The sequence below is a fragment of the Penaeus vannamei genome, chromosome 17 (assembly GCF_042767895.1).
Source record: "Penaeus vannamei isolate JL-2024 chromosome 17, ASM4276789v1, whole genome shotgun sequence".
Lineage (NCBI taxonomy): Eukaryota > Metazoa > Arthropoda > Malacostraca > Decapoda > Penaeidae > Penaeus > Penaeus vannamei.
The window spans coordinates 22,793,967-22,806,466 of NC_091565.1; the positions used below are offsets into that span (position 1 = coordinate 22,793,967).

The 12,500-nt window shown below is 41.1% G+C and overlaps 1 protein-coding gene across 1 annotated transcript in view; it reads right to left on the bottom strand.

Moving 5' to 3' along the window:
* The window catches only part of LOC113807016 (myosin heavy chain, muscle), a 13,022-nt gene extending 1,331 nt beyond the window's left edge, over positions 1–11,691 (bottom strand). The window contains exons 1-20 of the mRNA XM_070132102.1: positions 11,550–11,691; positions 10,359–10,931; positions 10,226–10,253; positions 9,984–10,083; positions 9,764–9,853; positions 9,483–9,645; positions 9,170–9,273; positions 8,896–9,033; positions 8,532–8,801; positions 8,236–8,406; positions 6,267–6,597; positions 6,053–6,105; positions 5,837–5,924; positions 5,585–5,702; positions 5,358–5,475; positions 2,380–2,853; positions 1,364–2,250; positions 1,163–1,241; positions 789–1,034; positions 1–699 (exon numbers count right to left, since the gene is read on the bottom strand). The exon at positions 1–699 is cut by the window's left edge and continues 89 nt beyond it. Coding sequence (XP_069988203.1) covers positions 1–699; positions 789–1,034; positions 1,163–1,241; positions 1,364–2,250; positions 2,380–2,853; positions 5,358–5,475; positions 5,585–5,702; positions 5,837–5,924; positions 6,053–6,105; positions 6,267–6,597; positions 8,236–8,406; positions 8,532–8,801; positions 8,896–9,033; positions 9,170–9,273; positions 9,483–9,645; positions 9,764–9,853; positions 9,984–10,083; positions 10,226–10,253; positions 10,359–10,869 — 4,668 coding nt within the window. The 5' untranslated portion in view covers positions 10,870–10,931; positions 11,550–11,691. The remainder of the gene's footprint in view (positions 700–788; positions 1,035–1,162; positions 1,242–1,363; positions 2,251–2,379; positions 2,854–5,357; positions 5,476–5,584; positions 5,703–5,836; positions 5,925–6,052; positions 6,106–6,266; positions 6,598–8,235; positions 8,407–8,531; positions 8,802–8,895; positions 9,034–9,169; positions 9,274–9,482; positions 9,646–9,763; positions 9,854–9,983; positions 10,084–10,225; positions 10,254–10,358; positions 10,932–11,549) is intronic.
* Positions 11,692–12,500: the final 809 nt, after the last annotated feature.

Consider the following 12,500-nt stretch of genomic DNA (forward strand, 5'->3'; position numbering starts at 1 on the left):
CTTGTTCTCCTCCTGTTCCAGGGCAGCTTCAGCTTCCTCAAGGGCAGCCTGAAGTTCCTCCTTCTCAATCTCAAGGCGTCTTGCATTCTTCTGGACCTCATGGAGGGATCGTCCACCTTCGCCAATTTGATCCATTAAGTCTTTGATTTCATCAGCGAGATTCTTGTTTTCACGGCGAACAGAATCAAGTTGCTCAAGATTCTCTTCATAGGCGGCCTTGATTCGGAACAGTTCAGTAGAATAGTTACGACACTCCTTCTGTGAAGCCTCAAGCTCAGCAGATAAGTCGTCAACCTTCATCTTCCACTCACTAATGATTCTATCAAAGTTCTTTTGCTTCTTTTCAGCAGCATCAGCCAGAGCTTGTGCACGTTCGCACTGAATTTGCATGTCCTCCAGTTCAGTGCTGATGCGCTGCTTGGTTTTCTCAAGATTCATGTTTTTAACATTAAGCTGCTCTATTTGCCCCTCAGCTTCTTCAAGGCGAGCAGCAAGCTTCATACGAGCAGCTTCAAGCTCCTCAACTCGTGCAACACCTTCAGACTCATATTTTGCTCGCCACATTTGAGCTTCAGCATTAGCCTTAGACAGCTGACGCTGGAGATCAGCTTTGCCCTCACTTTCTTCATCAAGCTGTTCTCGCAGGCCGTCGATATCATGTTCGAGATTACGGAATTTACCCAGAAGAGTGGCACGTTCCTGCAAATGAGAATCATAAAAAAGTCATGAGATAATGAAAATACTTCGAGAATAAACAAAGTAGTTTTGCATTCAATAACTATACTTACCCTGCATTCATCATCAGCAAGCTTCCTGGTATCTTCTAGCTGATTAGTCAGAGATAGCTTGATTTTAGACAGTTGGCCGATTTGGCTCTCAGCCTCTTCCAGTTGACGGAGAAGATCAGTATTTTCAACTGCAAGCTTTTTCTTTGAAGCATCGAAGTCATTGAGGGTGCGATTGGCCTCATTAAGCTTGGAGTGAATCTCGTTCATCTGATGCTGCAATTGCTTGATTGTCTTCTCGCCTGCAGCCTTAAATATACATAGTAACAACGATGGTATTATTCTAATTATACAGATTTTTTTGAATGAATTATCATACTTCTAGAATAGGTGTTCATAAGTGAAACAATAGAATCAATCAGTTAGGATATAGTTACCTTATCACGGACCAAAGAATCCATTGCAGCTCTGGCATCATCAGCATCTCTCTTAAGAGCTTCCTTGTCCTTCTCAGTCCTGGAAAAGGATATCTCTTTCAACAGAATCTTCAGTAGATATATTGATCGATGCATTCAGAATTGTCTTTTATATACAAAACAATATATATTTCAAAATATATACTTCTTTCTTTACCTTACCTGGCTTTCATTTTGTTAAGATGGTCTATTTGTTCAGACATCTCAGCAACTGCATCATTGTGCTTCTTTCGAAGACCAGCAAGAGCAGCTTCATTCTGAATGTTTGCTTCCTCAAGATCACGACGAAGCTTAACTAGTTCAGCTTCACGTTTCTTATTCAGCTCAATCTGAGCAGCAGTAGCACCTCCAGCTTCATCCAGACGTTCGCCAAGTTCCTCAAGTTCACGGCCGAGAAGAGTCTTCGACTTTTCAGCCTTTGAACGAGCCTGGCGCTCGTGTTCCACTTCTTCCTCAACCTCTTCAATGCGAGCTTGCATTTCCTTTATTTGTTTCTGCAACTTGGAAACTAAGCCTTGCTCATCCTCAAGTTTGCTCGCCATTGCTGAAATCTCCTTATCCTTACGTTGAATAGTCTGTTCACATTCCTTCTGATTTCGCTCTAGATCAGAGACTGCTTCTTGTGTCAGCTTGAGATCGCCTTCAACCTTCCTCTTAGCTTTCTCAACCTCAGCCCTTATTTTCTTCTCTCGCTCAAGAGAATCTTCAAGTTCATCAAGTGTTTGCTCAAGCTTGGCTTTGACTTTGTTGAGGTGGTTGCACTTATCCTCCACATTCTGGAGGTCTTCTGCTGTCTTCTGGTTGCACTCTTGCAGATGTTTCTTTTCCTTGTTGATCTTGTTGATGAGTTCGTCCTGATGGGCAATCTCATCGTTCAGGTTGCGGATCTGATGATCTTTGGTGTTCTTGTCTTGCTCGGACTTCTGCATAGCAAGTTCAAGATCCTCAAGATCTTTCTTAAGACCTGAAATTTCTTGGTCAGTCTTCTTCTTTCCCTGGAAGAGCTGATTGCGAGCTTCCTCCTCCTTCTGAAGACGCTCATTTGTTTCCTGTAATGAAGATTAATAAACCAACTTACTTCCTTTGTGGTTTTGAAACTCAAGCTGCCCTTAAATTACTATTGATATCCTCGTTATCATTATTAGCTTTACCATTATATTTTAATCCTGCTTACTTACATTCAACTGAGCCTCAAGATCAGCTTTCTGACTCTGTAATTTAGCTTGCTTGTCCAGAAAGTCAGAAACATTGCCTTTTGTAGACTCAAGGGCTGCCATCAAGTTGTTCTTCTCTTCTTGCAGTGATGCATTGGCGGTCTCGAGTTCCTTGCGAAGTTTAGCTTCACGCTCATAATCCTCAAGTGCCTTAGCTGCCTTTTCCTCGAGGGCGCGCATCTCGTCCTCAACACGAGTGACATTGAGAAGAGGCTTGACCTTCTGCCACACACGGTACCAAGCCCAGTTACGGAGCTTGAGGTACTTCCTCAGGTTGCGCTGAACGACGATGAGGGCAACGCGTTGCTCCTGCAGTTTCTTGTACTGAATACGGCCACTGTAACCACGGATCCAAGCTTGCAGCCAAGATAAAACTTGGGCCAGTCTATCATCTCGAATTTCTTCTAAGGTACCAAGAACTCCAGCCCGGAAGAATACCTATGAAAGATTGATCTTTACCAACTGAAGGTAGGTTAAATGGATTATTTTTCCATGGACTTATATGACAAGGGAGTGCACCACTAACATTTTAATAAGAATATCAGATATGGAGCCTTAGGAATAGGTTCACGGCACTGAGTATTGTCACACGTGCGCTTTTGGTGATTTGTAAAATTACTTTGTTGGTTAGTAGAATTTTTTAACAAAAGGTATTAAAAACCTCAACATATAATGGGGGTCTTAATGCTGAAATTAATATAACAAAGGTATAACTGATGCAAAAATTCTTTTTTTCGAGGAATAAATGCTTCTTAAAAAATGTATATTCTTAATATTAATAATGCAAAATTATCATTGATTCATTTTCAAAGTACCTTCGGTTCTAATTGAAACAAAATGAGAGGGCTAGGCTGCTGCTTGTTTGTTTCAAAAAAAAAAAAAAAAAAAAAAAAAAAAAAAAAAAAGAGCTCAAACTATCAACAAGTACTCCTGATGTTTTCGTCTTGTGCATTTGTCAAAAATTACAAGATCGGTATAATGTATGTTACTTCTAAACAGTGTGTAAATACATGTATATACCTCCTGTCTAGTAAAGTGTTATATATAGCATGCACTATCAGCAAAGGGATAATATATAATCGAATGCAATACAAAAACAATAGGTTGATAGGGAATTTGTACGAGTAGGGTCATTTTTCCGGGATACAAATGGCTCTGAAATCAGGGATGATTTTCAGTGTTCAGTAGAAGGGAGTCTCTCTTCTTTTCATTTTGCAAAATATGTAACACACCACCCTTTAGTGTAATAGAGTAATGCAGGGACAGGAACAACAAAATTCACAAAACCGTCTGTGAGAGGCGAGTGAGATGGACATGAAGTAGAAGTGTTCTTACACGTGGAGGAGGATACTGCACTATAAACAATTCACGGAGGATTTCCAAAGCTTGGGAATTGTCGGAAAGGGTTTTACATTATATATGATTAATGGATGTTGCTATCAAACGATGGGTACACCTTAATATGGAAGGGGACCGAAAGATTACGGTTTTAGGGGTAGGGTTCTCGATATCAGTTCAATACAGGAGATAAGGGAATACTCTGCAAGGCCTTAACGCTGACCAAGTTTCACCAGCTCCAAATCCCGACAGGATTTTTGAAGTAAATCTGCGTTGTCTCCTATTCTTCCTTCATCTCAGACATCTCCTTGAAGTCGAAGATCTTGTAACTATGGGAGGAGGGCGCTGTTGAACTTCTTTAAAAGGTAAAAGGTACGAGAAAGTATACGGGGAAGTCTCTGATAAACGCTTTGCCGTAAACTAATTGTAAATGTAACCATACAGGTAATAGAATGAGTAAAGCAACACACAAACTATGAATGCATTCTACTATTTTTGCCTATAAAATGCTTTTGTTACTTAGTTATTGAAGTGCAACTGAGGCTTTTTTTTTATTTCAGGTAAGATTTGTCTTTACTGATTTAGTGTCTTGAAGACGTACAATACAGATAGATGAAATTCAAATGCCATTTTGTTATGAAAGGTATGGCAAAGTGACTGCCAAACAAGAAAAAGTCGATTAAAATTTAGTTCATTTGCCGATAGAGTCCCCCACTCAGACCAAACGCCAAAGATTGTAGCGTCGTCTGCGATTGGAAGGTCGGCGAGATTAAATGGTCTCTCGTTACCCTGGAAGACTCAGAATTTTCTTTCGACATTCATGGGGCATTCTTCATTATCTATTATTTCCCTCTTTATGTTTTGTATTTGAAGATTACTGGTTCGAAAGACTAAAACATTGATATCTTGTAATAGTCTGTTAGTTATATTTAACAATAAACTTTTTTATTGTAGCGATATATTATTGTTGCTATTATATTCCACAAGTGTAGCTGCATATCTAGCGTATTAGTGGTTAAAAATCCTACATCGCTACTTGGCACTATTTGAATAATACAAAGGCTTGAATAGTTTCAGGTGATAAATGCTGAATATTTTTAGCCGGTTTATTTATGTATATGATTGTACTTTAGTTTTTTCCTCTCTGTAAGTGTGTGTGTGTGTGTGTGTGTGTGTGTGTGTGTGTGTGTGTGTGTGTGTGTGTGTGTGTGTGTGTGTGTGTGTGTGTGTGTGTGTGGGTGTGGGTGTGGGTGTGGGTGCATGCGTGCGTGCGTGCGTGCGTGAGTGAGTGTGCAAGTGTGTACATATGTGAGTGTGTTTGTCTGCAAGTGTGTACATATGTGTGTGTTTGTCTGCAAGTGTGTATATATGAGAGTGTGTTTGTCTGCAAGTGTGTATATATGAGAGTGTGTTTGTCTGCAAGTGTGTATATATGTGAGTGTGTCTGCAAGTGTGTATATATGTGAGTGTGTCTGCAAGTGTGTATATATGTGAGTGTGTTTGTCTGCAAGTGTGTATATATGTGAGTGTTTGTCTGCAAGCGTGTAGGAAGTGTGCAATAATGAGTTTGTGCATGTGTGTGAGAGAGGGGTGAGAGAGAGTACCTTGGTGTTGCCGAGACGGTAATTCTCTTCTGGCAGCTTAACAGCTTCGAGACAGACAGCTGCCGCCTTTTTATCTTCGTCACAGGCAGCCATGGCCTTTGCAGCCAGGATACGGTAACTGCAGAAGAGCGTATTCTTACATTCAAGTATTCCTTCATGCATGGAATAATTTTCATGCAAGAATGTGTCATACTTTAACTACATCTTTTGCATAAAAAAAAACTCACCGATGCCTGAAGTCAGGGTAGAGCATTCTGTTGGGGAAGCCCTTTCGGCAAATACGGATGCCCTCAAGCACACCATTGCAAGTCAGCTGATGCATAATCAGAGGAGCTTCAACGACTCCTACAAAGAAAAGTGTTTGGTGTGCACGATTATATTTTCCTCAATAACAACACTGTCTCCTCAAAAAGACAAAAGACTATAAGAAATGTATTTCCTCTAACATGGGAAATAATCGTATTGAACTATTAACTTACCAGGAGATTTGGTCTCGTTGGGTACGATACAACGGATGAAGTGAGGCTGAGTGGCATTCAGGGTTTTCATCAGGTTGTTTAGTTGCTCCTGAGAGTGTGAAATGAAAAGTTATGGGTGGCATATTTATCCTTTTCTTGCATGTCTGTATATATTTCATATATTCATCTTGAAAAAAGTAACAAGGAACACTTAAGGAAATGCCTATAGTTAATTACCCTGTATCCAGATGACACAGTAGTGAAGCCACCTCCCTTCTTGCCACGTCCGCCTGAGAGAGTAATTAATATCATTGTTACTCTTCACTCAACTGTACTTATACTGTTTCTTTTGAAACTGTAATTCAATTCAACTTTCAGCAACATAAACAGCATGTTCAATCTAAAAATAAGTACAGCCGAAAAAGATGTACTTTCCAGGAGAATCTCTTACCTTTGCCGCCTGTCGCATCACCGGACTGGCCGGGATGGTCAGCAAACAAATCCACTGTGAGGTTGTTGCTGGCCTTCTTGAGTTGGTCGACGACAGTGTCATTGAGGGGATCCTTGTTCTTTTCCAGCCAGCCAGAGAGATTGTAGGGCACAGTACCGGCATAGTGAACAATGGCAAAGTGGGATTCCTTCTGGCCTGGTTTAGCTGGCTTGGGCTTGATGAAGTTTGGAGATTTTCCCAGATGGTTGGTCTTCAGCTTTTCCTCAAAGGTCTTGTCAGTAGCTTTTGGAAACATTGACTCTTCTTCTAGGATGGACAGAAGACCTAGAGGCTGTAGAAATGCTAGGTATTTATATTATCATAATAGAATGATGATTTGCCGGCACAATTATTTCTTAGACTTTTATACAAGGATTCTTGTGTATATCATATAACAAAGAACAGCACAAAAACTTACCAGAAATAGACCAACAAGATTACTTTGAACTTACTGTTTCTTCTTTCCACTGATAAAGAAAGGGGAGAACAGTAAAGGATACTGCTGAATGGGGACGTGGTCATGTGCAAGGACAAGGATGCAAGGATATGAGTCTGAGTCTGCTATCATCGTTTTACCTTCAAGGCATTTCCAAGAAGATCCAGATCCTATTCTAAATGTAAAAAGCACTTCAAGTATGTCCTTCTTGCTCAGCCAGAGCGGGAGAACTCCTGAAGTTATCCGGTGTTGAAACTGTTGAAAGTTTCCTCATGGCCACGATACTGCCGGGGAACGAGCGAGAGTAGAGTGAGTATTCTAACCGTTTCCTGACTTGCCTCGAATGGGTAGTGGAGGGTGATATGGGATAGTGAGAATGGATTCCTAACTGACCAGAAAAATACAGAGGGTGGGGACTCTAATGGAAGGAAGGATAATTTGGAAAGAAATCCATAGACGACAGTAAGGGTTTCCTCACAAATCTGAAGTCTTTCTTTTGATAGGAAAGTAACAAGAGGGAGGTTTCATAAATAGGGGAGGAAGGTAAATGTTAACAAACTAATCATTAAACATCTATTCATCGATAGTTGGAGGGCATCAGTCGTTAATATCTTTACTCTGTAGGTCCAAATCTAGTCAAATGAAACGTTTGAGAGGGTGGTGGAGGGAGACAGGCGTGTATATAATCTTGGGTGTATAAAGGGGCAGTAGAGGGCTCAAAATCTTGGGGAAGGGGAGAGTGGTGGGGACTGAGGGGTACAAGTTCTCCGTTGAGCACAAGTTCTCTGCTGAACTGGTATCTCGGATGTCCATCAGCAAGAAGTGATATATACAGCATGCATAAGGAGGATCTGGGACTAATGCAGTCAAGGGAAGGGGTCAAAGAGTATTTAAAAGAATACTCATGATTACTCAAGAGATTCTCCTAATGGATTCCATTCCTCAGGGACTCTGAGAACCATGTCAAAAGAATTATTAGTGTTACACTCAACGAATATATAAAAATGAGTAGTCATATTTACTGGTATACTTTCCAGGTAATGGGATGCCTGGTACCTGTAAACAAAAGCATCCTCACAACACAATACAAGCATATTGATATACATAGGCATGGTGAAAGGGATAAAGAAATAGGTCGGAGCTCATTTGGGTCTTTTACATATTTTTAGAGCCTTGATAATAGAAAAGTAATGCTGTACCATAATATTCACACCGTATTTTGATCTGGCATCAAAGAGATTTCTTTATACAGGGGTAATTAACATGCTACGATGATTATGGATTGGGATGTTGAATAGAAAAAATATATATATACAGCTGCAAGGGAAAGGGATATTTAAGAGCAGTTACGGAAATGTTAATATTTCTCAAATGTAAAAGGTTTTCGGGATTCATGGATCCAGTACAAGAAAAAGGCACCATTTAATGTGTATGGTGCTATACGTGAGGGGCAAGAACAAAAATAGAAAATGTACAAAGGTGTAAAGTCAATACCTTTTCAAAAAGTTCAATGCAGGCCTGCAAATCCATACCAAAGTCAACAAAGACCCAGTTGATGCCTTCCCTCTTGTATTCTTCCTGCTCCAGCACGAACATGTGGTGGTTGAAGAACTGCTGCAACTTCTCATTACAGAAGTTGATGCAGATCTGCTCGAAGCCGTTAAACTGCATTCCATAGATAAAGAGAAGACATGTAATACCTTAAAGTGATACCCTTTTTGATGTTTCAATCACAGCACATAAAATTCCCCCATACAGAAATATATGAGAATTTTTTTTCAGATACTTACATCAAAGATCTCAAAACCAGCAATGTCGAGCACACCGATGAACATAACGCGCTTCTGACCAGTCTCAAGAGTCTCGTTACACTTCTTTACGAGCCATTTGAAGTTGCGGTCATATATAGCCTTAGCCAGAGCACCAACAGAGTACGAGACCTGGTCGACGTTCCTACCCTGAGTGACGAACTCGGCACCGACCTTGATCTTAGGCTTGCAAAGATTCTTGTAAAGTTCATCCCCATCGACACCAAGCAATTTTGCGACAACATGGCCAGCCTAAGAAGAAACAAATCATATCATATCAGAAAGACTGCAAGGTTGTTCAAAAGAAACAAACAGAAGAAAATATATGATGATCTCAGTTTATTACCTCAGTACCATCAGGTTCAGCCTGCTCCTCTCGACCCCTTTGCTTAAACTTGCAGGCTCCGAAGTGCATTACAGCTGCAGTGACCTTATAGCAGTTGTCTCGCTCTTGATCAGAGAAGTTGAGGATCGTAAAGGCTTTCTGAAGATGTAGAGATCCGTTATAAATATAAGGCATTACAAATCAATTTCTGTTAAATTCCGCCAAGGCTGAAAACCGACCTGAAAAAATATATAAACAATAAAACCACCTTTTGGTCAAATTAATGTTTGCTTACATGTGTGAAGTCCATCTCCTCTTTGTCGTCAATGGAAGCAACAGTGACCTTGCCCTGTGACACATAGTGGTAGTCGTAAATGTCATTGCTCAGGAGACACAATGCTGAAAAGTTGAAGAATACCCTTGTGTTTATAAATTTACAAAACATGCTTAACTTCTGTCAAAAAAAATCATGATGTTTTAAGTTCTGTATTCATCTTTATATTATGTATACCTTTATGTTACTAGAAAAGAAAATAAAAATATTTCAACCTTAATAATGCTAATAATCCAACAAGATAAAAAAAAAAAAAAAATGTGCATTTACTTACGCTTGACTTCGGGGACGTGGTCGGACATGAGCTGGTAGAAGATGTGGTATGAGCGCTCGAGTGACTGCTGGGAGATGACGCGAGCCTTCTCCAGCAGGTACACTTCGATGTCACCACCAGACAGCTTAGCAGATGGACCGAAGTGGATGCGGATGAACTTGCCCTTTTAACAGAAAAATATACGTACTTTATTAGTGGCTGGGTTAGCTTCACGTTCAGTATATGTCGCCAGTGTAATTCAGAAATGCATTGCAGATCGGTTAAGAGTGACAAGCACGTACGAATCGGGAAGAGTTGTCATTACGGACGGTCTTGGCGTTACCAAAGGCCTCCAGTACAGGGTTGGTCTGGATGATCTGGTCCTCCAAGTTCTGAAGAAGGGAGTGAGTTCAACGTAAGTATGAAGCTTCTTCAGCAGTCAGCCGACTTGACAATGTGTGCTTTCGTTACAAGTGATATTATTGATGAATTTATCGTATTAGGTTATGTAAAATATATTACCGGCTTAGTCTCGTCCTTCTTTTTAGTAGAAGCGCCGACGTTGGCGAAATAGGACAGCACTTTCTTTGTGTTCTCAGTCTTGCCAGCACCAGACTCTCCGCTGGGGAAAAAACACATAGCTACATATGATGGGGTAGATATTCTGTGTATGTACATTAATCCTTGTATGCACTTACATTATCTGATCACTTCATGCATTATTAACATGTCGAAATTACTAGGTATTGTTTATCTGATCTTACGTAATCAGCATGGACTGGTTTTCACGACCTGAAAATAAGAGTTGTTATTTTATTATATACCTTTTGCTATGAAATATTTGAATACAAAAATGGTTTTCTCAGTAAAATTACCAATATACTTATGAAAACTTACACTGAACCATGGCACTGTAAGCGCCGTCGGAGATGGCGAAGAGATGGGGAGGCACCTCATTACGCCTCTTGCCTTGGTAGATCTTGACGACGCGGTTGGTGTAGATGGGGTAACGCTTGTAGGGGTTGACGGCGATACAGAAGAGGCCAGAGTAGGTGTAGATGAGCTTGGCCTGGTAACGAGTCTTCAGGTTGTATAGAACGGAGGCATCGTTAAGGTAGGTCAGGTTGGACATGTCCTCACACTTTTCGTACTTGGGAGGGTTGACCTGAGTCACCTGGTCCTTCTTGAAGTTCTTTGTTTCTCCTCCCGGAAGGCCAACAGTAATCAGGTCCCCCTTGGTGCCCTGGATCTCACCCTGCACATAGCTCTCCTTCTCGTCGGGGACCCAGCAGGACTTCTTCGCGTCGTAAGGCTTGGTCTGGTCGATGCGCTTCTGTTCCAAGGAGACGAACAGGAACTCGGTGGGGTCGGGGTCGGGCCCGGTGCTCTTCACGATGTGGCCAGGCATGGTGGTGGCTCTTGGTGTTGTATGTAGAAGTCAAGACTCACGAAAACGGCTCCGGAACTTCTCTGCAAGTATTATTGATTTTCATAGAGAGAGAAATGTAAATTAATATACTGCAAGCTCCAGTCATACCGTGTAGCAATAGTTAATTAGTCGACCTCCCCCCCTAAATTCGCGTCAGCAAATTGGCTATTAAACATAAATTACATATGTAAAGCAAGTAAACTTACACGTTTGACATTTTACATTATATTTCAAGGCTATTTGATAAAATAATAGAATAATTAATGTGACAACAGTGGACGGTAAACCGAAGGCCCGTACCGCATGGTGATGCAATAGCATCCTTTATCTTTGGGATGACAAGACATTTTTGTTTGTTTGTTTGCACTGATTCCTTCTTGATGCTCCCCCTCCCCCTCAAAGAAATATAAAATTGAAGATTTAGAGAAAATTTTAATAGCCACCAGAAAAGTCCTTTATGGTAGGAATGAATAACAAGAAACAAGACTGATATTTGACACATCATGTTAAGGTAAGACACTTGTTTTTTAAATCCCTACTCTGATTTGAAAAACGTTAAAACTGATTTTCCTCCATTCAGCAAACTTCCACTCGACATCTGACAACAAGCAACACTCGCACAGCGCCTGCAGTCCTGCAATCAACTCCAGGCAACTTACTGCACTTCGCGGCACCGCCACAACGACGCCACTGCTGACAATCCACCCACTGGAGGCGGGCGGTGGGTGGGGCCTTCATATAGCCGAGGCTGCGAGGCGTGGGAGGAAGGGTGGTGAGAGGGTGGCACATATGGGCATAAAAATAGGAAGGAATCCCTCGCCTGCGCCAGTTGTTAAATATAATCCACGTCAACAGAATTTAGAGATATATTTGCGATATGCAACTATGGCAGCAGCATATCGATCTCCGCTCTCCGAATCACGCAGCCGGCCCTTCGCATGAAAGTTAGATCTCTTTTTATGGGAGTTATACGTAGATGATTCGTAGATATTTAATTATTCCGCTGGTACGAAGTACGATGTTCATTTGCTTTTCAGATGTTATGATCCGAATTCGGTAACCGCGCGGAACAAGGTTGGCGAGCAGCAACCCCCATCTTCCCAACTACCTGTAAGATCGTTCGATGTAAATACTGTATGTGCTAGCTGGGGACACGAAGGAATTGCAGTTGAAAACATTGGTCTGCGTTTCCTCCGCACCAAACATGTATTCAAGGTACCATCACAGACACCATGAGAAGCACACACGGATCCTACCGTGTCTGCGACAGAGGCACAAACACAAAAGGAAAAATCTCACGGGATGATCAGACAGTTATTTATGCCATCCCGCCTTTTTCGATTATTATCCACAACGGGCATAAGCAAAGCATTCGTGGTAATAATGAAATACATTTAACTGTTGTACGTTTCAGCTGATTTGGTTAATTACTTGTTAGTTTTCTTTCCCTTTTATATGGTTTCGGAATCGGAATTTGCAAAGATGTCATGATATAAGATCGGACAATATTTGCTCGTCAGTAAATAAGTATTATCTACTACTATTACTGGAAGTCATTTGACAAACAGAAAACGTAATAATGACATCGCTGTCACTTCCGCGCCGCCTCG